At 50.7% G+C, this 24,078-nt stretch overlaps 15 protein-coding genes across 15 annotated transcripts; 9 read left to right on the top strand and 6 right to left on the bottom strand.

The window, feature by feature from the left end:
• Window positions 1–73: 73 nt before the first annotated feature.
• Window positions 74–514, bottom strand: COCVIDRAFT_35306 (hypothetical protein; the record flags this gene model as incomplete). The annotated part of the gene is made up of 3 exons (XM_014704047.1): window positions 74–229; window positions 287–397; window positions 449–514. 3 exons carry the CDS (start codon window positions 512–514, stop codon window positions 74–76), a joined length of 333 nt encoding a protein of 110 aa, XP_014559533.1.
• A 329-nt stretch (window positions 515–843) lies between these two features.
• On the top strand, window positions 844–1,878 carry COCVIDRAFT_91665 (hypothetical protein; the record flags this gene model as incomplete). Its single annotated transcript, XM_014704046.1, has 1 exon — window positions 844–1,878. One exon carries the CDS (start codon window positions 844–846, stop codon window positions 1,876–1,878), a length of 1,035 nt encoding a protein of 344 aa, XP_014559532.1.
• A 216-nt stretch (window positions 1,879–2,094) lies between these two features.
• Window positions 2,095–3,763, bottom strand: COCVIDRAFT_91489 (hypothetical protein; the record flags this gene model as incomplete). The annotated part of the gene is made up of 8 exons (XM_014704045.1): window positions 2,095–2,184; window positions 2,238–2,398; window positions 2,490–2,800; window positions 2,879–3,100; window positions 3,181–3,264; window positions 3,339–3,429; window positions 3,483–3,576; window positions 3,632–3,763. The coding sequence occupies 8 exons, from the start codon at window positions 3,761–3,763 to the stop codon at window positions 2,095–2,097; spliced, it is 1,185 nt and encodes a 394-aa protein (XP_014559531.1).
• Window positions 3,764–4,936: 1,173 nt separating this feature from the next.
• COCVIDRAFT_91544 (hypothetical protein) lies at window positions 4,937–6,555 on the bottom strand (the record flags this gene model as incomplete). Its single annotated transcript, XM_014704044.1, has 2 exons — window positions 4,937–5,868; window positions 5,922–6,555. The coding sequence occupies 2 exons, from the start codon at window positions 6,553–6,555 to the stop codon at window positions 4,937–4,939; spliced, it is 1,566 nt and encodes a 521-aa protein (XP_014559530.1).
• A 1,428-nt stretch (window positions 6,556–7,983) lies between these two features.
• On the bottom strand, window positions 7,984–9,089 carry COCVIDRAFT_91802 (glycoside hydrolase family 76 protein; the record flags this gene model as incomplete). Its single annotated transcript, XM_014704043.1, has 2 exons — window positions 7,984–8,911; window positions 8,959–9,089. 2 exons carry the CDS (start codon window positions 9,087–9,089, stop codon window positions 7,984–7,986), a joined length of 1,059 nt encoding a protein of 352 aa, XP_014559529.1.
• A 1,446-nt stretch (window positions 9,090–10,535) lies between these two features.
• Window positions 10,536–10,823, bottom strand: COCVIDRAFT_91739 (hypothetical protein; the record flags this gene model as incomplete). The annotated part of the gene is made up of 1 exon (XM_014704042.1): window positions 10,536–10,823. A coding segment is annotated over one exon (288 nt), but the record flags the coding sequence as incomplete, so codon positions are not given.
• Window positions 10,824–11,133: 310 nt separating this feature from the next.
• COCVIDRAFT_24213 (hypothetical protein) lies at window positions 11,134–11,548 on the top strand (the record flags this gene model as incomplete). Its single annotated transcript, XM_014703974.1, has 3 exons — window positions 11,134–11,182; window positions 11,238–11,327; window positions 11,388–11,548. The coding sequence occupies 3 exons, from the start codon at window positions 11,134–11,136 to the stop codon at window positions 11,546–11,548; spliced, it is 300 nt and encodes a 99-aa protein (XP_014559460.1).
• A 326-nt stretch (window positions 11,549–11,874) lies between these two features.
• COCVIDRAFT_91762 (hypothetical protein) lies at window positions 11,875–12,819 on the bottom strand (the record flags this gene model as incomplete). The annotated part of the gene is made up of 1 exon (XM_014704041.1): window positions 11,875–12,819. One exon carries the CDS (start codon window positions 12,817–12,819, stop codon window positions 11,875–11,877), a length of 945 nt encoding a protein of 314 aa, XP_014559527.1.
• A 212-nt stretch (window positions 12,820–13,031) lies between these two features.
• Window positions 13,032–14,166, top strand: COCVIDRAFT_24211 (hypothetical protein; the record flags this gene model as incomplete). Its single annotated transcript, XM_014703973.1, has 2 exons — window positions 13,032–13,374; window positions 13,424–14,166. 2 exons carry the CDS (start codon window positions 13,032–13,034, stop codon window positions 14,164–14,166), a joined length of 1,086 nt encoding a protein of 361 aa, XP_014559459.1.
• A 485-nt stretch (window positions 14,167–14,651) lies between these two features.
• Window positions 14,652–16,537, top strand: COCVIDRAFT_35298 (hypothetical protein; the record flags this gene model as incomplete). The annotated part of the gene is made up of 3 exons (XM_014704040.1): window positions 14,652–14,748; window positions 14,871–15,443; window positions 15,498–16,537. The coding sequence occupies 3 exons, from the start codon at window positions 14,652–14,654 to the stop codon at window positions 16,535–16,537; spliced, it is 1,710 nt and encodes a 569-aa protein (XP_014559526.1).
• A 435-nt stretch (window positions 16,538–16,972) lies between these two features.
• COCVIDRAFT_24209 (hypothetical protein) lies at window positions 16,973–17,941 on the top strand (the record flags this gene model as incomplete). Its single annotated transcript, XM_014703972.1, has 2 exons — window positions 16,973–16,987; window positions 17,039–17,941. 2 exons carry the CDS (start codon window positions 16,973–16,975, stop codon window positions 17,939–17,941), a joined length of 918 nt encoding a protein of 305 aa, XP_014559458.1.
• Window positions 17,942–19,340: 1,399 nt separating this feature from the next.
• On the top strand, window positions 19,341–19,799 carry COCVIDRAFT_91493 (hypothetical protein; the record flags this gene model as incomplete). The annotated part of the gene is made up of 1 exon (XM_014704039.1): window positions 19,341–19,799. One exon carries the CDS (start codon window positions 19,341–19,343, stop codon window positions 19,797–19,799), a length of 459 nt encoding a protein of 152 aa, XP_014559525.1.
• A 1,277-nt stretch (window positions 19,800–21,076) lies between these two features.
• COCVIDRAFT_91820 (hypothetical protein) lies at window positions 21,077–21,343 on the top strand (the record flags this gene model as incomplete). The annotated part of the gene is made up of 1 exon (XM_014704038.1): window positions 21,077–21,343. A coding segment is annotated over one exon (267 nt), but the record flags the coding sequence as incomplete, so codon positions are not given.
• Window positions 21,344–21,418: 75 nt separating this feature from the next.
• Window positions 21,419–22,508, top strand: COCVIDRAFT_35295 (hypothetical protein; the record flags this gene model as incomplete). Its single annotated transcript, XM_014704037.1, has 2 exons — window positions 21,419–21,764; window positions 21,817–22,508. The coding sequence occupies 2 exons, from the start codon at window positions 21,419–21,421 to the stop codon at window positions 22,506–22,508; spliced, it is 1,038 nt and encodes a 345-aa protein (XP_014559523.1).
• A 251-nt stretch (window positions 22,509–22,759) lies between these two features.
• Window positions 22,760–23,602, top strand: COCVIDRAFT_91799 (hypothetical protein; the record flags this gene model as incomplete). Its single annotated transcript, XM_014704036.1, has 3 exons — window positions 22,760–22,810; window positions 22,959–23,102; window positions 23,318–23,602. The coding sequence occupies 3 exons, from the start codon at window positions 22,760–22,762 to the stop codon at window positions 23,600–23,602; spliced, it is 480 nt and encodes a 159-aa protein (XP_014559522.1).
• Between the last annotated feature and the right edge of the window lie 476 nt (window positions 23,603–24,078).

The following is a 24,078-nucleotide window of genomic DNA, read 5'->3' as shown; positions in this document are numbered from 1 at the left end:
CTGGCGTTACATACATTCTACAATTCGACGCATTATTACTACGCTATACATTTGAGGCTATTATACCGCAGTTTCACAACTTTCCAGGCTCGTAGTCGAAGACCTTCACACCATTCGCCACTTCGCCGGCAAGTTTTACAAAGTCTTGATGTGCTGGATCCTTGTAGACGTAATAGTCGCGGTCTTCCTCGCTCTCGAATTCTACAACAAATCCGTGGGTGAAGTTACCCTTGTAAGCGTAAGCAACCGAGTTTAAAGTTGAGGCTGGCTTTGAGGGTAGACATACAGAGTGGCCTTCAGGGCTGTTGTTCTTTCCCCCAGAAAATGATTTAATGTAGGGCTTTTGGGAAGTTGGATGGATGCACTTGTCCTTGAGTGCAAGCATCTGTTTGCATGCCTATAGGCTGTTAGATTTATAATCACCAGTGTACATGCTGATGTTTAGTACCTCTGAAATCTGGTCTGAGGAAGCAGTAGGTTTCCACTCAAAGAGAACAACATGAATTATCGTCATTTTGAATTATCAGCGTTCAAAAGTATCTGGGTGTGAGTCAAGATGCATTGATCGCGACATGATATCACAACTGAGAGGGGCACTGTCTCCCGGCGGATGGGGCCTCGGAGGTAAATGACCTCAACGTTGCTAAGCTCCGGGCTGCCGCGTCTCGAGCCACCAACTGCGCAACCGCCGCAGATCTCGCAGCCTCAGCACCAGAGATGCAAAGCATACGATAGCAACGCAAACCATGTCACGACCGCCATGAAATCTTGTAGACTTTATGCACATGAACCATCGCTTTCCTACCACCTCATCTCCGAACCCAAGCGCAACCTTGCACCATCATGGCAGCCAACGCGCCCGTCCTTCCTGAACAGCTCATATACTTGATAATACGCTTTACAGCCTCCGTTCCCGACCTACCCCTCTCTATCCACACGCCCCGTGTCATTGCGACCCTCTCGCTCAAGCAGATCATCCGTCAACACCTCCCACCCGAACATGCCTCGTCGCGATTACGCCTAATCTATGCGGGCAAAGTCCTCGCAGATAATGACCCGCTATCTCGATCGTTACGACTCCCCCCACCGCCGCCACCCCGCAGCAGCAGAAGCGGGGACGCAACAGCAGGCAACAGCAGTAGTAGTACCGGAGAGGGAAGTAAGAGCAAAGGCAAACAGCCGCTGAGAGAAACACCCGCCGTACAATACGGCACAACGGAAATACCTTCAGAGGCGAAAAAGTACTACATACACTGTTCCCTCGGCGATGCGCTCTCCCCCTCCGAGCTCGCTAGCGAAGCCACTCTCGCCCAGAATATAGAAATCAGTCTGAAATCACAGTATGACGCCTCGTCCTCTGAGCTCCGCCGCAAAGGCAGCGGAGCAGACTACAATGCGCGCAGACGCGGGTCTACTGCGACGACGGGGACGGCTGGTGGGACGGACGGCGCTGTACCTCAAGCTCAGGGTTTCGATAGGCTGTTGAGTTCGGGCTTTACGCCTGCGGAGGTAGCGAGTTTACGCTCGCATTTTACGACGAACCTTTCGTTTACGCATACGCCTGATACGATGCCGACGCCGGCTCAGATTCGTGTGCTGGAAGATCGATGGCTTGACTCGTCGGCTAATGATCCTTCGGCTTCGCTGACGGCGCCTGGTGCTACGGGTGGTGAGACGGGATGGGGCGCGGGGTTTGCGGTGGAAGAAGGTGGGCTGGACGATATGTTGTATGGGTATTTGACTGGTTTCTTTTTCCCACTCGGCAGCTTGGTGTGGGGATTTCGTGAGGAGGGAGTGTGGACGAGACGGAGGCAAGTTGCTGTTGTTATGGGGGTGTTGATAAACGCTGTTTTTGGCTTCATGAGATGGGGTGCATGAGGTTGGTCCCTTGGTAATAGATATAGGCAGACATGGAGTTTACTGGGTAGGGTTTCATATATTGTTACTACCTGGATATCATTGCCTCTCATCGTCGTTCATATATCGTCATCAAATGCTCCGGCGAAAACGCCTCAGTTTGGTCAATTCCCATGCCACATTCCTACTCAACTTTCGCTTCTGTGTTCATCGTTGTGTCTCAAGCACTCACATCATCTACAGCTCAATGGTCTCCTTTGCGGGAGCACCCATGTAGCTCAGAGGTCCCCTCTTCACCATCAAAGTCATGACCTCGTACAAGGTATCCTACATCGAGCACGTCAGCCTACGTCTTCATACATTCCACGCACTCCACTTACCGCAGCAGCCATAGTAGTCAGCTCAGCATTAGTATCGTACGCCGGCGCAACCTCAACAATATCCGCGCCAATGAGGTTGATACCCTCCAAACCGCGAATAATCGTGCGCAGCTCACGCGTAGTCCAGCCGCCCGTCTCGGGGGTACCAGTCGCAGGAGCAACTATTTCTCGTTAGCCCTTTACTCCCCTTCACACCCAGCGATACCGAAGAGAAAAGGAAAAAAAAAGGGGGAGAAAGAAGGGAAAACATACAAGCAGGATCCAACGTGTCAATATCAATACTCAAATATACGGGCTTCTCCAAGCCCACCCTATCCTTAATCTTCTTGACAATGCCATCAATGCCAATCTTATCAATCTCGCGGGCCTCGACAATTTCAAAGCCGCAGTATCCGTCGTTTTCGTAGTCGGAGGGGCCGGACAGCGTGGTGCGGATGCCGGCGTGGATGTTGGAGTCGTTGGCGAGGAGGCCCTCTTGGGCGGCGTGGAAGAAGTAGGTGCCGTGGTTTATGCTGGCTTGTTCGCTGGGGGAGCCGCCGAAAACTTTGGGACGCCAGGTGTCGCTGGGTGGGGGGTGGGTTTGTTAGTAGGGTTGTGGGAATGGGAGGGGGGTATGGAGTTGGAGGTAGGGTACTACGTACAGATGGCTGTCAAAGTGGATGACCGTTATGGGGCCGTATTCGCGGTGGACGGAGCGGAGGAGGGGGAGGGTGATGGTGTGGTCACCTCCTAGGGTGATCATACGGGGAAGTGTTTTGCCATGCTTCGAGGGGCCGGGCTTGTTGGCGTGGGTGTAGGGTGCGCGGCTCAAGAGGAGGTTGTGGCCTTGCTCGATTTGCTGGAGGGCATAGGCGTTGTCGTATCTAGATATTGACCCGTTAGTAAATTCCCATCCATCTGACCTCCCTTCAATGGGCGATATAGTCAAGAGAATTGCTCTTACGATGTAACGGGAATATCACCACAGTCGATAATCTTGGCCCAGGAGTTGAACGGGTTCGCCTCGAGTGGCACATTGTAGCCGCCACTAAATCCAAGTTTGCGTGAGCCTTTGTGGGAAAAGACAAAAGTAAGCTTGTGGTTGCTCAGAGGAAAACGTACTAGAGATTGAGACGGCGAGAACCTTGCCTGATGCCACTGGGGCCGAAGCGAGCTCCTGGGCGGTACGATGTGCCAGTGTCGAACGGAGCGCCTGCATGTTATGATTAGACAATCACATCTCTGCTTGTACAAATATCAACATACCAATGAAGGCAATGTCATATTGCACGTTGCTCGAGAGACACGGGTGGTACTTGAGACGACCGAATGTGGAAATTCCGGAGAAGACGGAGTCGGCCTATATCAACATTAATTTCCACAGCAACATCATTCACAGGAATTGAGTTTCTCACTTGTGTTCCGCCATCACCAGGAAGAGTGTTGTACCAAAGACTCTCATGTGGACCAGCCAATGGCTCTTGGTCGTGGTCGCCGTGCGCTGCTACTGCAGCCGCAAAGCTCAAAAGCGTAGGGGTGAACCTCATCTTGCAAAAGTTCTATCTAACAATGGAGGAGAAAACCACAAGATTGTTGATGAAGGAATCGGGTCTCTAGGAGTGCGGGACTGCAGTAAATAGCCGTCATGAGTCTCGTATCCATCACTATCAGTTATATTCTGACGAAGTCGCGTTAGGTAAACTGATGTTACATGAGTAGATGCTTGATCTATCCCTGTCCATGACGGCGATGTCGTCTGCAAGTATAGCACCTTACTGCCTTCAACAGGTTAGCATATCTTGGTGGCATCGGATCGTTGCTATCCGTCGATGTAACGAAGCGACTGGAGTCACTCTTTGCCCATACCTCGAGACTACAATGCCCTAGGCGTTAGTAGTCTTGATGGAAAGCTATCTGAGGCTCTTTTCACCTTTTTAAAGCAATCAGAGAACGCCTTGATGGCTATACAGCGTCTTTTCCATTATCTCTGCATCACTTGAGGCTACTGGGCTATCTCGCATCCAACGTTGTTGATCAATGTGGAGACCACCCCCGCCATGTGCGATGACGGATGCCATGGTCAAGATACCGGGAATCGAACCAGTAGAATCTACCATGGAAAACTCCGTAACGGCTATACTCAATGGTGGAAATCCGTTTGCACCAGTCTTATCTGCAGCGGGACAGAATCGAGTGGTGCTGCACACTTATGCATGCAAAGCAACTCCGGTGAGGTCATTACTTGCTTGATGAGCTGCGTATTCGACGCAAATCCCTTGCGTACTTTCTGCTTGTTACGCGGATTGGCTCGATAAGAAACGAAAGACCCGAGACGGTCCTACATTTCATGGTATTCATCATCTCCGTAGTCAATTGGGCGCCTAATGAGCGAAGCGGGGTTCCTTGTATTCCCTGAATTGCTTACTTGCGTCTAGATGTACAACGCATAGATATAAACTACCGAGAGGCAGTGCAAGGTGGGGGGTAATGCAGCAGAAAGTGCGGAGGTAATGAGGAGTGAGGTTGAATCGTGGAGACCAGGGTCCAGATACCAATCGCACTAACGTCACTCGCTTAATGTTTTTGGTAATTTTTCGTCAACTCTTGCATTGGCGTCTCCGGGTTGCCTATCAAGCTCCGTACATCGAATGTCTAAGAAGCGTTGCTAATACTCTTCCATCACCATGGCTGTTGCCAGCAGGTTTGACCCCGCAAAGTAGCTATCTATGCACTGGCGTTGCCTCATTGGGAGGAACACCCAGCTCGGCCCTGTCATCCGCATCCATCCTTTCAAAAGCCTTCTTGACCTGGTAATCCCAGTTGCTCCAAGCAACAATCGCCCACTCAGCAAACCCGACAAGGTACAGAGCAATGCATTGCCCGACCCATAAGCCCGCGAGACCCCAGCCGTTGAATGCAAGCCAGATGCCCAGTGGCAAAGCACCGCAATAGTAACTGATAATGTTCACGGTAGCTCCAATGTGCTGCCGACCCATACCTCGGAGTGCCCCACCGCAACTTCCATTCAATCCATCCGCGATCTGGAACAATGCAACGTACGGCATCACCTTGGCGGTGAGCTTGATCACATCTTGATCATCGTTGAAGATCTTAGCGTAAAAGTCCTTGACACCCATGAGCACGGCCAATACGAGCGCACCAAGTACCATGCTCAGGACAGCGGCAGTGTTTGCAGCCCTGGCGGCACCTTTCGCGTTACGTGCCCCAAGGAGATTACCAACTCGTGACGAGGTAGCAACACCTACCCCAAAAGGAATGGTGTTCATGACTTGGTCCGTAGTCATGATAACGCTTTGCGCGGCGAGTGGTATGGTACCAAGCTTGCCTGCAACGAGTGCGACGATCTCAAACGCCCACCATTCTGTGCCGACATGTATGACTCCAAGGAAGGCTAGGCGTGCAAAGACCCATAGGTTCTGAAGGCATTTTCGGTCCCAACCACCCCAGCATTGCCATCCGTCTATGAAGCGTGCATAGGCAAGCAGCAGGAAGAAGGATGCCCAGTACGCAATACCCGTCGCAAGGGGTGCGCCAAGTAGCCCCATCTTGAAGGTATACACGAACAAGTAGTTGAGGCCGGCACTGAGAGGCGATGTTACGAGAAGGACGTAAGTTCCGGGCCTCATGATTTCTGTATGTGTGAGTATGATAGACCGGTGTGTTTTAGATTTATAGAAGACCTACCTTGAGCCTGCATGTATTTCTTCAGCGCCTCAAAATAGACATACCCAATACCACCAGGCGCCAGTACAGAGAGAAACTTTGCCGAGTCGCGCGCAATATAATCTTCCTGACCGAGCGCTTTGAAAAGTGGTTCAGAGCAGAACCAGATTATAGCAATTGGGATGTAGAATAACAATAGCACCAAGAAGGAGCGCTGGAGGATGATTCCAAGGTCATGGCGGTTTTTGCTTCCCGTAAAGCTGGCGGACGCCAAAGTGTCGATTGCTGTTGTTCCACCAAGAGCAACGAGCCAGCCGGTAGCCATTGCGAACATGTATGAGAATGCAGCTGTGGCCAATGCTTCTGGTGATAAGCGTCCAACGATAAGAACGGAGACTGTCTGTAACGAGTTTTGTAATGCGTATGCTACGACCACGGGTACTGATCCTTTGAGGAGTATCCAGAATTCTTGGAGAAGAAGTTGAAGGGATGTCGCGGTTTCATCGTCGAGCTCCGTAGTTTCGCCCGTAGACCACTCCTCATGCTGCGAGTTGGGCAGAAGCGATGTTCTCTCATCTGGCTGGCTATCCTTCTGATCCGGCGCTCTGAGAAACCTCGGCATCCATGACCGAGATTCGTTTACTCCGGAATCCATGATTGGAGAAAATGAGTTGAAGCAAAGAAAAGATACCGTTGTGTCGAGCAAGAAGAGTTATCCCAAGGCGACCGGCAATGAGTTATGTATGTAGAAGAAAAACCCCAGTATTTTGGCCTAAATACGCAGCAAGTCACGAAGAGGCGAAAAGAAAGGGCCAACGTTGCTGCACATATTACCTTTGACCTTACCTATGTGGATTATGCTCAGACGGAGCAATATGGAGAAAAGAGTAAAAAGAAATCTCTCAAAATAACCTAGATAGCCACTAGACCGGTATAGTTGCGCGAATTTTACCTACAGCAAAGAGGTAATGCAATGTAGCTTGTCACGAATGAAGCTGCCGTACATGCAGGCTCTAGTCTGGACTGACGTCGATTTGCCTCGGGCTTATGGGTAAAGCGGAGAGCGCACAACAGTCACCTTATCGCCTTGCATGCTCTCGTATTCTTGACTAAGACCCTTCGGTAAGCTTTTATGTAGAAAAAAAAAGGCCTGTATGCGGATCCGGACAAGTGCGATATGTGGAGCTGGTGTGGGCAAAAAAGCCGTTGGTACCGATGTCTTGGGTCAATTTGAGAACGTCTGCATCGACCCAAGTTTTTTGTTTCCTGACTGTCTATGGCGCGAACAAGGTGTGAAATGTATGTGCTGACAGATTTATTGAGTTTTACTGGAGCGTTGAGGTAGATCGGTGTGGCCTTGAGTACAGGAGGATCCCTGCAGGAAGAGTGTAGCTTAAGGTTTAGCGAGCGGTACCGTGCACGTGACGGGCCGTCACGTTTTCCCCATATACGCTTGGACTAAAGAACGTGATTGACAAACTCATGTTGCCCTAATTAGGTGCGGTATGAGCATGGTTTCGTAGATAATTACATAAATAGCAATCAGCTAGGATCAAAGGGCGGAAGCAGAACGGTATCAAGGGTGCACGATGTGCTGATGAAATCAATTCGACCTAGGTATCCTTGCCTACAGGGAGTGGATGAAAACCGCTGGCATTAACAAGCTTTTTAAACACGCGCATTGCGCAAAGGTTAAATCCTTGTTTGGTCGAATGTCAAGGTGAAACCAAGACACACTCCTGTTTGGTCGAAGCACCGACCATATACGTACCATCAACTTGAGTGCGAGAATATGTGTGTACGAAAAGCCAAGATGTGTTCAACATGTCACGATCAAATTGAAAGCGAGTAGTGGTAGTATAAATGTGATTCAGCCAAAACCTTGACGATTTGCAATTCGTCAAGGCTGGAACTACGTTAAACATTCATCATTACAGTATACACAAAATGCAGAACCCAGCTGCCTTACCCCTTTTCTGGAATAAGACCCAAGACGCCATAGCGCCAAACACCCATTGAGATAAGAAAAAAAGAACGCAAACGGGGTATAGAACGTTACAAATGACCACAAGGAGACGTTAGACTAATGCTTCTCAGCATATGCCGCAGCCACCAGGATGTCAATGCCGCTAGCCAACGTGCAAGTGTTTCCATCGCTGCTATCTCCCTGCCAGCGACCGGGAATAATGCCACCATCTCCCTTTCGTGCGCTTCGTGCAGCATTGGCGTTGATCATGATGAATTGCTTGACTTCTTTTCGTGGCTTATACTGATATAGTGTCAACAGGCCTCGTCCGAAAGCGCCTTTGAACTGTGATGCGACTGGATCCAGAGCTCCGGATACAGGTTCGGTGAGAATACCGCTGGGGTCGGTAAGGTGTTTTGATACAGCATTAAAGATATCGTATGCACGATCGACGAGGCTGGGATCGGACTTTGCGCGCGAAAGTTCAGAGAGACCGGCTAGGATGACGCCCTGGTTGTAGGTGAAGGTTGTCCCGCCGTTGTTCTTGCAGGTGGTCGGGTCGATTCCATCATTGATCAGTCCATCCGAGTTGATGAGGCCGGAATTGCTGAACCACTCCCATTCTCTTTCAGCCCAGTTGAGGTAATCCAGTCTCTCTTGGCCGCTGCAGCGATTTGCAAGGTGTGCAGCCACGGCGAGGAAAAGTTCGTTCGCAATGGCAGCGATGTAATCGCGGTCCTCTGACCACCATATTCCACCACCACAGGGCGTGTTCCAGCCGCTGGTCATATCTTGGAAAATAGATTTGGCGCTATCCAGATACTTCTTGTCTCCAGTCAGGTCGTAAGAGGCGATCCAAGCCATAGCCCACCATCCCATATCGTCATAGAATTTGTTTGTCCACTGCTTCGCACCGTGTTGCTCGGGTGATTTGGCGTATGTGTTTGCGACAATGTTTGCTGCAACATCTTTGAAGTCTGGATCTTCTATACCAAATTGAGCTATGGCCTCAAGAATGTTGCCTGACTGCCACCAAAAGTCGTCCCTGGGGTTCATTAGGAATTGGAAGTGACGAGGTGGCGCATTGCTTACCAGAGGCCAGTATTGAAATTGTACCATGTCTTCTGCAATGTCTGGATGGAAGCAATAGCATCGTCTGTGAAGTCGGCAAAAGTAAAACTAAAGAAAGCGACAGGGAACAAGAGTACTTGAAGGTACTTCATGGTAGTGAACGAGTGTGGTAATAAGAAGGAACGACTGTAATATAAATGAATGTGGTGGATTCGGCAATTCTTTGTGTAGGGTGCCCTAATTCATAAGTAGTCGACGACGAACGAAGATGAGCCCGTCGGTGTTTGATGTTTCTAAACAAGGCAATGCCAGAAACAGAAGCAACAACAGCCTGTGACTGGTTGGCGAGTATACCAAGTAAACGAATGTGTGAGGTGAGTCCTTGGACCGAAAGTGCAAGCTATGTACATGAGGTATATGTATTTAGGCCAAACCCACTTGCACAGCACCTAGACCACCCATTGTCTTTGTCGCTGCATAGACGTACCCTTGTGCTCGGCACAGCGTGAACTATTGTTAGCAGTTGTGGCACAGCCAACATGGCATGGCGAGTCAATGTATGTGTTTGACGGCATACGAAGAAAGCCATTGTACAGCGGCAAGTAAGATTAGGGATGTCGGAGCTTGGTCGACATAGACCCTTGTGGTAGGCGATGAAGCGATAGCTGTCTAGGAAAAGTGCGATGTGGGTCCCATGTGAAACACGGGAGATAGCCGCCGAGTGGGATGTTGCGTGGGATAAGTTTTGCTCAAAAATCTGATTGGCTACAAGTTCAAAATTCTACGCGACTAATTAGCATGATAAGGGGCGCCCCGTTGTGGCTCGTGAGGTTGTAAAAGAAGCAACTGCAGATTTTGTCCGCCTCAGACGCGCGGGAGCATGCAGGGCGGTAACCTGTTGCTGGCAAGCACTGCAAGACGAGAATTGGCGTAGTGTGAGGTCTTCATGTGGTGTGCTATATGCTAACAAGGAGCGACATGACCGGTGGATGTTGGTGTTGTTCATCAAAGGCGTCTCGACTGGAGTGCAACAAAGCCAACTCTTGATCATGGTATGTAGATGCGGTTACATGTATGCGCCGCTGCAAATAAAGCGATTTCTACTTTGCCATGTACAGCGAGAAATGAGCAAGGAACGCTTGTGGGATGGGCAACAGCGGTTTGCAGCCTGACAAGCCGGCTGAAGGCATTCCAGGCCGTGTGCTGGTTGAAATGGGTGTCGAGCGTGACGCCACGGGCCAGCGGATTTGGTGCAATACAGGCTATGGGATGAAATAGGGTACCGAGATGAAAAGTGGAATTTTTGCGACACAAGTCAAACTTGATTTCGCAGAGGGGCACGGCGGCGACGAGAGTAGCAGTGATTGCCTGAGGGGGATAAAGGTGGGTCGAGTACCGATGGGGCTTTATGTAGGGGGGTGATCGGTGATTGCAGAGGCAGGTTGTTCAAGGAGCATAGTGATGGTAGCTATGCATGTGCATGTTGATAGGTGTAGGTGTAGTGTATGCATATGGACACACTGTTGGCTGTCCAAGTGGACTGCATGTGATGGGATGACGAAGGTCACGTGATGCGCGACCCGTTCGTGACACTGCAGCTACGTCAGCGGGGCCTTTGCTTTACCCCACCATGCACAGCGGGCAACGGTCTGTGGACCCTTTTCCGCGGTGGACAAAGACTTCGAGTGAACGCATCCTATGAGACTGGGCATAGAGTAGGGTAAAGGCACATGTCCGTCTTGTGACCGGGAGGCCAGAAGCTGCATCTTGGCAGGCGCGTGGCCGATGACGCGAATGCCATGGACGGGCGCGAGAATGCCATCAATCCAGCCAAGCAGACGCGCCGATCTACCAATCGAGGCGGCGTGTGGCGCCTGCAAACTGGTCTACATCCCAGTAGAGCTTGCAGGTATGTTGGCCGTCGGTTGTGGCTCGTGGGAAAGAGGAAGGCTCCATCCATCTCACCCACCTTTTCCTCTCCTGCCGTGACTGCTGCTACTGCTGCTACTACCGCCCAATTATGAATGACGTACACATGTCGTAGCCAGTCTCGATGCCTGGCAGCTGCCTATAAAGTACCGTCTTTGCAGCCCTTTGCATCAACTCTCATCACACACTCAACTCAGCTACTACTACACCTTTCAAACAACTCTTCCAACAACAACAACAACAACCCAACCACACACCAACATCACCATGTCTGACTCCATGCGCAAGGGACTCGGCGAGCAGGCCTCCGAGAAGCGTAAGATGCCTCACTCCGACTGTGCCTCGAGTCGAGTATACTGACAGCCTTCCAGTCCAGCCCGACTCCACCAAGTCCAACACTGAGAAGGCATCCGAGACTCTCAGCGGAGCCGGTGACCGCATCGCTGGTGCCGTTCAGCCTGGTATGCATCTGACGCCCCAAGTAGCCCTCGTCTAAACATGTCCACTAACCACCACAACAGAGGGCCAGAAATCTGCTGGACAGAAGCTCGGTGACGCTACCCGCTCCGGCCACGACGACGCCTCCAACAAGAGCGAGGGTGTCATGAAGCAGGCTCAGGACTCTCTGAGCAACGCTGGCCAGGCCATCTCCGACACCCTCTCTGGCGGACAGAAGAAGTAAACTGCTTCTCTCCCACGCCCACGCTCTTCACGACACGACCCTGGGGAATGACGATCGATGATACGTTGCGATAGGTGCAACATGACTGTAGCTTAGAAGCCACACATATTATACCCTAACACCTAATCGAATGAAACATTATCCTGAATACCCCTTTTCTGCTGTGGTGCTTGGATGGCTGCTTGTATGTGGTGTGTTTGCTTCCGGCGACCTTATGAATCGTTTGCTTGCGCATGTTGGTTGTGCATAGTCCTTCCAGGCCCGACAACACGCCTCGTCAAGGGTCATGTGGTTGACCAATAGAATGGTGAATGGTATGATTCAATCTACAGGTCCTCGTCTTCAACCTCCTCCATCTGCACGTGCCGGAGTGTGTTCTCTGCCGTGCGCGCCTCGTTTGATATTCCCTGCATTTGCCCTTTGGCTTCAGCAGCCATCATCGTATATTCTGCCTCTTGCACCGCTGCTTCGGCCGCCTTCTCGGCCATCTGTCCAGCACTCATAGACTGTAGCTTCATAAACGCCTCAAGCTCTTCATCCACCTCGGGCGCAATGTTTCCACTAGCCTCACCTTCTGATTTGTTCTGCTCCTTCATATACCCCTCGTCCTTTAACTTATCAAACTCGTCAGGCTCTAGCAACCGGCCCTCGCCCTTTGCCAACTTCAACTTCTGCGCCACAGCCGCAGGCATGAACTTTGTGGCTTCTTTGCGCAAGTCACGCACTTGAGGCGCAGCTTCGTACACAATCGTCGGTTTCTTGGCCTCTTGCGGTGCTTCATCGGCCTGCGAGGCGCGCGCTTGGTACTTTCGCGGGATCGGCGGTGGCGTATCGCGAGGCATGGGAATGTGCTTGACATCGTCGTCGGTGTCGCTGCTGTCGTCGTCCTTTCGCTGCCCGTTTCGCGTTCGCTTGCCGAGAACACCGCCGCCTCGGCTTTCTCGGTCGCCTCTTCGACTTTGGTCGTCGTTGTCGAATCGTCGCTCTGGCTTGAATACTGGGGCTTTGTCTCCGAGCGCTGCGCGCGCCTTGTTCACCGCTGCAAGGTCCTTCTCTAGTTCCTGCAGTCGCTGCTTCTCATGTGGCCGTATCGATCCATTTTGCTCGAGTTCTTTGAGGCCGTCGATGTCCCGCTGTATGCGATGTGGGTTCCGCCGCGCGAGTTTCTCGTTGCGCTGCGCCTGGAGGTTGGCTTTTTGCTTGCGGAGCTGCTTCTGCTTCTCTGCCTTTTTGGCTTCCTGAACGGGGTTGTAGTTCTTTTCTTTTGCCATTGCGACGGATTGAGCGCGGGATTTGGTGCGGATTGAGAAAAGATGCAGTGCGTGTTGATGTTACCCAGGGAAATGGAGAACATGGGGACTGACGTAAGGTCCGTGCTCCTGAGCCGCGGCGCGTCTTGAGTCGCCTGCCATAGTATCGCGACCGACTTTTGTCGCAATTATGTTTGCTTGTCTCTTCACCATCGTACCGGCGTTTCAACATCATGTTTGTTCCGCGAGCGCTTAGGCTCAAGGGTGTTCGTGAGAAGCCGCGACCAAACACTTCCAACCCGTCAGTGAGCAATGCTGAGACCGATCGCGATGAAGCCCTGGTCAAGGCTATGCAAAATACAAGGACAACCTCACTCACTCCTCAACCAGAAGAGCAGGTTGACCAAAAGGCTACCAAGCCTGGTCCTAGGTTCACTGTCAAACCAGTCACCCCTGAGTACATTGCTCAACTTGCTGCTGGTATAGAACTCATCTTTACCGACTATGCGCACCAAGAAGAGGAGCGAGCAAAGTGGCTTCGGGATCGATACCGGACAGTAGATGATGAGGAGAATTGTAGGCGTTGCTGGGCTATGGGTCTGTGTATAGCTAACCCAATACCCAGACATCCATCTCACAGCCATCCTTGAGCATCCCAACATCTCCTCGTTGAAACCCGAAGCCTCCCAAGTCTTGCTCCAACAAGCGCTCCGAGATCACCCCTCTAGAATACTTCAAGTGTCAAACAATGGTTATCATATCCGTCGCAAACCCTCTTCGTATCCACCCAAATATCTGCCCCACAATTCGTTCGAAGTAGTCGATGATGATGGTTTGGCATTCTGGGATCAGCGCACCATCTATGTTGAACCGCACATCCGCAACATGTGTCAAACTCCTGCTAAAGTGGCTCAGTGGCTTACAGAACATGGCCAATTGCGGCCAAAGTGGCTTCCTGTGCAAGCTGTGCATACACTATGGAACAGTTGCGCTTTCGTAGTTCTCAGTGGCAGTGTAATGCACGAAGACGTTTGGCAGAAGTGGAGAGAAGCAGACAAGCCTGAGAACTGGAAGATTATGACCAAGGTCGAGCATACAAAACGCACAGCAGAATATGTCGCGTTGCTTGAGAAGCAGAACCCCAGGGGCATGCGCAAGACCAAAGTCGATGATAGTGAGCTTCCTCCAGTTGCGCGGCCAGCAGTACTTCCCCTAGCCGTAAAGGCTATCCAGGAGAATGCTGGCAATGATAGTCAACAAGGCAAAAAGAAGCGAAAGAGGCGAAAGCCGAACAAATCCGCTCTCAACACAGGCGATGCCGATGACGATGATGCAGATAATGAGCCAAATACTAAGCGTAGAGGTTGAAGCAATCATCAAAGCACGATTCCGAGCAAATGCGGACAAGTATCGCGCCTCGGAGTGCGCAAGGATCAACATACGTGCTCGAATAGTCTACTCGAGTCATCACAGGGTTATGCCGGACAGCCTCGGTTTAGCGGGCTCTACATAGTTGTACGTAGTATTCGTCTCCAAACCTACTACCCCGCTTTCTCAGCCGCATTAGCATCAAAGGTTTACCCCGAAGCCGCAAGGGCCGCTAGTGCTAGAGTGAATCAAATGAAGCGTAGGGGAGGATATAGTTGGCAAGGGAGAGAGGGAGCAATGCAGGCACCCACCAACCTAATCTTAGTCCCCAAAAAAGCAAATACAAACTTTCAGTAAAGCTGATATATGCTTTTGCACTGCCATAGATATCCCTTCTTATTTTCCTCTCAAGCGTTCTCACATTTCCAAACCAAACTCGCTACTTGTCCTTCTTCGATAATCAAAAGTGAATTCGAGCAAAAAAGATGACAACGATAGTAGAGAAGACAGAGCATGGCATCATCTATCGAGCTTCAGATGTATATCCGACTCCAGATGTCGATATCCTTACTCTTTTATTCGGTACGTCATCTTACCCCCTTTCTCCCACCCCCCAAAAAGCCCATCATCTACATTTGGAAAAAAAAACCCTTGGAAATACATACACGTATGCCAGCAAGTACTAAAACATAATGCTCATGTAGATTCGGGCATTGGGCTGGCGAAACCGGATTCGCCCATTCACATTTCAGCCGCAGATCCAAGCTTGGTGCTGACGACAGCGCGGGCGCGCGTCTTGACGGAAGCGACGTCTGCGGCGCTACGCAAGCATTTTGGCATTGGTGCAGGAGGTCCAGGAAAAGATGTGTGTTCGGTGATTTCAACGGGACATTATTTGCTTCCTGCGCTCGCGTACGGCGTTATTGGCGCGGAAGGCGTGTTCTCTGCTGCATCTACGGCTAGCACAGCTGGTGAGCTGTGCAAGCAGATTCAAGGTGCTAAGTCTAGAATTCTTGTTGCGGTTGAGGGGACGAGGGATGTTGCGATTGGGGCTGCTGAGGCGGCGGGATGGGGGAGAAATGGGGGTGGGAGAGTGCTTGTTATGAGTGAGTGGAGAGAGTGGAGTTTGAGGATTGTTCAGGAAAATGGAGCGTTGGGAGAAAATTTGATTGATGAGGGGGATAGGTTGGCTTGGAGGAGGATTACCGATCCGCGGGAGCTGGAGGATGGTCTTGTTGTGCTGATTTATAGCTCTGGGACTACGGGTTTGCCAAAGGGTAAGAGACAAGAAGACTCCAAGAGATTCATACGCGTGCTGATCCCGGTGTTAGGTGTCAAGATCTCTCATCGCAACTTGGTAGCCGAGACTGTAATCCCAGGTAACCTGGTCAAGTCATGGATATCAGCGAAGCGACCGAACTTTGAATATAGAACAATCGCTCATTTACCCATTGCACACATCGCTGGCATCCAGGGTTACCTCTTCAACGGATTCTACCTGGGCGGCCCTGTTTACTGGATGCCAAAGTTCGACTTTGCTCAGTTCCTCGAATACAACAGGAAATACCGCATCACCTTCTTCTTCACCGTGCCGCCTATCTTCCTACTCATTGCAAAGTCGGACCAGGTAACAGACCAGTTCCAGACTCTGGAGCTCGTGGTCAGCGGTGCTGCACCACTGGGCAAGGACTTGCAGTATGCAGCGAGCCAAAAGCTAGGTGGACCAGATTGCTTCATCGATCAGACATGGGGGCTATCCGAAACGACAGGAAGTGCTTCAATCATGCCAGCGGGTATGCATGACGACACTGGGTCCGTAGGCCCTCTGTTGCCGAATGTGGTTGCCCGTCTTGTTGATGATGACGGCCGAGATGTCGAGCCGGGAAAGCCAGGAGAGATTCTGATCAAAGGGCCTGTGGTGTGCAAAGGATATCACCAGAACGATGCTGCTAACAAGGAATCCTTTGCAGATGATTGGTTTTACACTGGCGACATTGCAGAGTTCCGCAACGGACTGTTTTACATTGTCGACCGTAAGAAGGAGTTGATCAAGTACAAGGGCATACAGGTTGCTCCTGCAGAGCTAGAGGCCATATTAGTGACTCACCCAGATATTCTGGATGCGGCAGTTATTGGGGTCGAGGCTGATGACGGGGTCAATGAGGTTCCTAGAGCGTATGTTGTCGCTGCTAAGGGCAAGAAGATTAGTGCGCGCGATGTTGCAGAGTTTTTGAAGAGCAAAGTGGCTGGGTACAAGCAGTTGAAGGGTGGCGTGGTGTTTCTGGATGTGATCCCTAAGAGTCCCAGTGGAAAGATTCTCAGGAAAGATTTGAGGCTTTTGGCGAAGCGTGAGAAGAGTGCAAAGTTGTGAGCTGTAGACCCCAAGAAATAGATGTACGAAGGAATGCCTTCATCTGTAGAGTTGATACATGTGGAACAAATCGCACTGTTCCTGATTTAGAAGTCATGGCAATCGCAATATTGACATTTACCCCGCAGAAAAAAACACTGAAGAAGAGAGACACTTTGCGCGCCAACAAAAACATGTGTCTTGCCTGGTTTCCGGAATATGCTCCGGTACGGTTTACCCTCAGTGTACACGTGTCTTGTTAGGGATATATCTCGGGGCGGGCCTCGACAGGCCTGGCGTAGACTTCCAGTCGTCTTACGAGCATACGCACGTGTTTTCTTTTTCGGGACCAGCCGCACAGCCTCGGTTTATGACATCATCACGAACAGTCACAAACTAATTCTTGGGGGTTCCCCTGGCACTGGCTCCAACTTCCTGTCCACATCCATCAGAACCATGTCACGCAAAGCGGTAATTTTTGTCAAGACTCTATTACGGAGACGTGTCTAATTTTCCTTGCAGAAGCAACACGAGCAGATCCACGAAGTTCTTGCTTCTGTAGAAAATGGCACCCAGCGGATTGACGAAATAGCAAAAATTAGAGGGTGGTTTCGTCCAAAAGATGGAAGTGGGGCGTATTCAGCCGTGCAAGACTATCTCAACGAGAGAATCGACTTGAGCGAGACGGCGTCGCTCTTGTTCGGGCCTATTGACGAGAAAATCAACTCTTCCCATCTCGACGACGTAGACTTCATGGACCTTTGGTATAGTATCATTCACTCAGCACGACGCTTGTCATGCCGCGAAAATACAGAGTCCCACAACCACGACAAACTAGTCGACTTGATCAAGGCATTCAAGGAGCACTCTATACCAAACAACGAAATCTACAACTACCTCTACAGCGAAATGACCGACTTTGGAATGGCTTGCCGTGAAGCCTACAACGACGCTCCAGTCGCTCACCACGGCTTCTTCGACCAAGAGGTGGAAGCATGGGCAAACATGAACTTCTTCTATGCTCGTGTAACGCAAAAGGGGCTGCAAGATCTCTGGATATATGCCATCTTCTCGATGCGAACCGCACTTGAAACACCCCTCTTTGACGAACCTTCTGCGACAGCCAATCAGCAATACGACGCGTACGTCCCCGCTGCCGCCGCTTGGATCTTCGGAAATGGACGTCAGCTCTTCCGCTTAGAAAAGGACCTTACACCTGCCGATCCCAAGCAGGGTAACCCCGCACGAGGCGGGGAACTGTGGAAAGGTAAGGCCGAGTTCAGCAAAGATCGATGGGCGCTGTGGAAGGAGAGATTTGCTGCGGTTGGGAAGATGGACGGCGTGACGGAAAAGACTAGGATTGCCGCAAGAGATGCGGTCGAGAGCATGGAAAGGAGTGAGACCTACGAGCCTATGCCACGGTAGTACATGGCTTTGTTCGGCTGTCATGATTTTTTTTTCGGCAGATTCATATGTATGCACATTGGACGGAGGGCCTATCAAGAACTGTGATGTTACTTGCGGAAAGATGTATCCGCGTGCACGATCGTTATGGTGGTGGTATTAGAGAGGTGAAAATAGTGACATGCTTGAGTCTGGATGAATATAGAAAAAGCGCCACAGTCACTACTTTTAGCCAACTCTTCCCTTGTTGGGCGACATCGCATACCTTCACCCGACACTCTTCACCGTCTCCACCACATTATGTTCACGATATCCCTCATCATCTGAAATAGATGGCGGGCCTGGTAGTGGTCTAGGACCACTCTTGCAACAAAGCACTTGCAACTACTTGAATCAGTTAGGCCAGCAACGGTCCCATTGTCGCAGCCACGGCTCAAGTTCGGATCGGGGGGCGACAGATCCCATCGCACACTAAGTAGCGCCGGCCCGAGCGCCACTGGCAACCAAACCTCAACAAGCCTAACGGGACGGAGCGGTCGCCCATTTCGAGCTCCTTGCCACGCGGTGCCGCCCTGCAATCTAGTTTTTTTCCTCTTTGCTGGCACAGATTGATGGCGCCTCCAAGGCGGGAGCCAGACCCTTGGTAACAAAGAAAGAAGCGTTTACCGGCCCTGCCTAGCTGCGGAAGGAAAATTTCGAAAGTGTGAAATGTTGAGCTTTCCTACGCCAGGTGGCCTGAATTGTCATTAATGTGGGACCGCAAAGCCTCGTAGGTATTGAGGCGTGTTTGAGTAGTCGGTGACTTGGAGAACGCCCACAAGGCAGAAGGATACCTCCATACACCTAGCCCAAGGCTGAGTCGCTGATGATGCAGGTCTGGCGAATCCGGCAAATGTCCCTCCTGGCGAAGAGATTGTGAGTGGCCACCGCTAGGTACAAGGGTCAGCGGGCTATGGAGTTAGTCGGGGCGGGTGCCAGTTAGCTAGACGAACGGGAGAACATTAGGGGGTTTGACCAGGTGCGGACGTTAGGACTTGGTCGAGACAAGACTTTTTAGCACTCGGTATGGCCAGGCCCTCCGCATGTCCCATGGTATAAAGTAAACTGAGACTGCAGTCTGCATGGCAAGAGAAAAGCGATCATCTGGAACTACGATTGATCATCGAAAGCATATCTGCACACCACTTTCTTCTTTAGGGAACCCCCAGTTTACATACTACAAACCTACTCATCCCCAGAAACTTAAATTCTCTTTGATCGACAAACGATCCTCCTTCTTGTACCCTCTATATTTCCAATCCACACACTACCAACCATGCATTTCCTCTCCACCATCGCCAGCATTGCCTCTCTATCGGCCCTTGCATCCGCACAACCAGGTCCCGGCCCAGCACCAGGCCCAGCACCACCTCTCGCCCAGATGAACAACACAAACGGCATTGGCAGCACGCCTGCCCAGCGCTTCGTCATCTCGGCCGACCAAGCCCAGACCGTCATCAAAGCCGCCGTCGCAAACGCCACCGCGCTCCAAATCCCAGAGAACATTGCCATTGTCGACCCAGCCGGCATGCTCGTCGCCTTCCACCGCATGGACAACGCATACCTCGGCTCTATCGACATCAGCCAAAAGAAGGCTCGCACTGCCGTTCTCTTCAACGGCCTCACCAGCGGAGACCTCTACGCTGCCGTTCAGCCCGGCGCCCCGCTTTACAGCGCCGAGAACAGCAACGGAGGTCTTATTGTCTTTGGTGGCGGTCTTCCCATTTACCTCAATGGAAGGCTGATTGGCGGTGTCGGTGTTAGCGGTGGAAGCGTAGAGCAGGATCTCAGTGCTGCGTTTGCGGGTGTTGAGGGTCTTGGTGCTTCATCCAAGGCTTAAAAAAAGTGGTGGAATTGGTGATGAAAGCGCTTCTTTTTTTTCTTTCTCTTCTTCTTGTATCCTTTTGGTGAAGTTGCTTTTGGGGGAGATATATATATCCTGGGGTTAGTTTGGAAGTTAAAAACTTTTGGTAAGGTCGAAAGATGGATCTTTTGGGAACATGATTTTTGTTGTGATATACTAGAATAGAAGGGCCGAAAATGGTCTGGTTGTAATTGGTAATACTGAGGATCGATTCACTCGGTTGAGCATAAGCGATGTCCATTTGTGGATTAATTTTATGATGCTTTACTTGCTGTGTACTCTTGAGGAATGGACTTGATTCGTATGCTGCAATCAGGCCTTCTGATCTCTTATTTATCACATCGAGAAACTAATTTAGGCTCTTTGGGATGCCTTCTCATTCCTGACATGTGAAAGCTTAGGCAAGATTGGCTTTGAAGCCCTTGAAGCCCCAAACTGGTTGGTGAAGAAAGGGAAAGAAGGCTCGTCAGTATAGTCAACACGATGATGTTGCTACCATGACGCCGTATCTCGGGAGAGGCTGACAGCAAGCTAGCGATTCATGTTCTTGACACATGACATGTAGTGTGCGGCTGTGGCGGGAAGCAACTCGTAGGAGATCTGGATACCGATATTATGATAAGCAGGATAGCGGAATCACGAAACCTGACTAGGGTTTCTTGTGTTTGCAACGCCGTGCTGTATCTTCCTTTAGGATATAGCATGGCACTTTTGGCGTAGCGGTGACGCGCACATGTTTATAGGCCCTACTAAGTAGACTCAATTAATTTACGATCGTGGGAATGCTATCTATACTTTGGGGCCAGTTAAATGCTTGATATGAAAGTGATGCTGTAACGTTCAAGCCCGAGGACCCCGGCCGAAGGCGATCGAGGCTCGCTTATTCTAGTGTACCATTCGCCTCACATTCTCTCGTCTCTAGCACTCGGCCTGGACAAAAATAGGTAAATTGTACCAGAGCCAAAAGTACGTATAGTGATGTCATGAGCTCCCGGCTATGTATACTCAAGGACGTTAGTTCGACTGGTCATCTGCGCAGAGCAGAAACTATACTGATGCAGGCGATTCGGATGTAAATCTTAATTGCTGCTTGAGATTGGCTCCCAGTCCTCAGTTGGGATTGCGATAGCAGAATAAAATGAATCTGGTCAACATGTTGTTTGCTCAAAAAGTAAAGGAGATCACTATTGCAGTTGCATGACTCACCAGCAGTCAGGTCGGCATGGAAGTTTCCCTACGTCACAACAGCAACCAGCGAGCTTTCTTGGCAGCCCTACCCCACTAACCTCTACGGAGTTTTCGCCAACTTGAAAGGATTGGTTCGACCTCCCAAAGCCTACACGAAACGCGAGTATGCCAGAGCAGCTGTTGTATCGCTCAATCACTTCACGGATAAGGCTGGCATTAGCGGTGAGGGTCGAGACCTCACCATTCGTTTTGTGTATTTCATATTCACCGCTTCCAATCCAGGGTTGCCCAGTCAAAACATCTTACCCAACCATGCTACTTCGGTCCTCTGACCATTCCCGTGATCGTTTCTTACCAGTACCGCAAGTTGCAAGTCCAATATTCCAGCGAACAACGCACTCACAATCATGAAACAACCAAAAAAGAAAGCGCGTCGTCGGGACGAGTGGAAAAATGCAGTCATCAGTAAAGTAGGTCTGATGACCAGGCGGTTGCCAATCAAAAATGCTACAAAGGCTGCGAAGACAGCTGTTACTGCTGCAGGTGTGGTACTAGCCGGACCAATCGTGTCGTTTCTCCCACTTGGCCCCTTCACCGCCATCCTATCGTTACTAGCCACGTCCATTGCGAGCAGTCACTTGAAACACAAGATCATTGGTGGCGTCATTGCTTTTTTGTATGCAGGTGGGCTCCATGGGTTTGAAGGACAATTGCTGGCGCTGTTGAGCTACTTTAGCTTTACTTCTGCCTTCGGTAAGTCTATTTGTACCAGCAGCATCTTACTCGCATCCTGACAGGAGAGTAGATAAGCTTTCTGGAACACTTGATGCCATGTACAAGGAGTCCGCCTTCACAATTGGATTTTCTCGGCCGGAATCAACACAGTTATTTCTTTTTGTTCTCTCCGAGCTCCTCGAGCTTCCTTGGGCGATACCGGTTGTCGTCCGCGCAGTTTGCAACAATGTGTCGCAACTGGCTTCTCAATCATATGCCACAATTTCGAGCACAAAACCGTCATTCGATACATCGAAACCACCCTTGAGATTGCTCATTCAGACACTGAGCAACCTGTACACCATGGATAAATTTGCGGATGACGATATGGAGAGCCTGAACTCGAGCCAAGATATCCAAAACAGCATAACTTCAAGCATCACCCCAAGTCTTTCGCCAAAAATCCCGAGCTATGAATGTTCGCCAGAGGAGTGGTCAGAGGAGCGAGAGGTGGACGAAGATACATATGATGATGAACCTTGGAAAGGCGGGTCCTTAAATGATGAAGAAAGGCGTACTCAAGCACTATTCAATGAGCTGAATCATCTGATCGATGAATGCGACGGGCTGAATAGCGCCCAGTGGAATGAAGTCATTGAGTTGTTGAATGGAAACGAGGGCTTCAACGTTGACCGAGGAGAGTGTATGGTCTCAGCGCATTTTGAGGATTGGGCACAGCGGGATGCAGAGATAGAGTTGTCAGTTTTATACCCCACCATTTGATTGAATATTTTGAAGTAAATGCAAAAATCTACATCTTCCACAATGTAAATGAAATAATTACTACCTGTGTTGCGGCTGCACATGTGATGATGGTATTGTGGACCAGCCACAGTGGCGGTGCGCCAAGGTTTTAACCGCTTCCGGACTAGACAGCTCGCTCGCCCACAGGTCCCAACTCCAATATTGCACACAATTCGCGACCGACGACAACCCCACGACTAACACACAGGTATCACGCCAACACCGCCAACATGCGTACCTACGACGATTCCTTCAGCGGTCAAAAGATCTACCCGGGCAAGGTGCGTTACAATGCCGCTCCCGTGTCCCGCCGTCCGCCGCCGCCAGAGGTCGACATTCCGCCATCGCGCCGCAACAAAGCGAACATCTGGCGGAGGGGGATGATGGGGATACCATAATGGGTCGGGCATTGGCTGATGGCATATACAGGGCAAGCTTTACATCCGTGGTGACAGCAAGATCTTCCGCTTCCAGAACGGCAAGAGCGAGTCCCTTTTCCTCCAGCGCAAGAACCCTCGCAAGATTCACTGGACCACTCTCTACCGAAGGGCGCACAAGAAGGGTATCTCTGAGGTTAGTCGCCGCCCATTTTCATATGCATATTCGATCTTGGGACGTGTATCCTGGAAGGCAGTGAAGGATGACATCAGTTTAAACTGGCGGAAGATGTACAGGGGATAGGGAGCATCACTGGTGTTTGATGTTGTCGTGTTGTCGTTGTCCCCCCTGGAGTCTATACAACATCACCATGCAATTACGAACTATGCTAACCACCATCACCACAACAGGAAGTCGCCAAGAAGCGTACCCGCCGCACAGTCAAGCACCAGCGTGCCATCGTCGGTGCCTCTCTCGATGTGATCAAGGAGCGCCGCAGCCAACGTCCCGAGGCCCGTGCCGCTGCTCGCAGCGCCGCCGTCAAGGAGGGCAAGGAGAAGAAGGCCGCCGCCGAGTCAGCAAAGAAGGCTGAGAAGGCCAAGAACGCCGCTGCGTCCGCACGAGGCAACGCCGCCAAGGTCAGCAAGCAGGGTGCCAAGGGTGCCGCACCAAAGGTGCAGGCAAGGACTCGTTAAGCTGAAGCGGGGAAATTGGTACGGCGTGCATAGTCTGGGTTATGGCTGGTTTTTCGGAATGACTCGGTGTTTCCCTTTACTCTCTGAATCTCTGTTTCCGATAAACCTGCGGAAAAATGGAATGAATGGAAATGGCACTCTTCATGGCTGACCCTGTTTTTTTGCTTCTGGAATCGGTGTTTACTACTACCAGACACTGTCCCATTCATATATTGAAGCGTCTGGGCGCCGTAGGGCAAAATACAAATACCATGTCCTTACGAAAAATACGAATGCTGCCGACACGACTCGTGAGTATGCCCCAAGGGAGGGGGAACGCAGATGGTTGTTGTATATTCCATCAAAGCTTCCATGCACCACTGGCATCCACCAGGGGGTGATACCTAAATGCCAATCGAATTGTACAATCACTTCACTTCTTACTTGATACACTGTTCACATCTCGTCAATGTCTCATTATCATTAAAGTTCAATAT

The sequence above is a fragment of the Bipolaris victoriae genome (assembly GCF_000527765.1).
Source record: "Bipolaris victoriae FI3 unplaced genomic scaffold scaffold_18, whole genome shotgun sequence".
NCBI lineage: Eukaryota > Fungi > Ascomycota > Dothideomycetes > Pleosporales > Pleosporaceae > Bipolaris > Bipolaris victoriae.
Note: the sequence above shows the minus strand (reverse complement) of the source record. Positions and strands in the feature narration are given on the sequence as shown.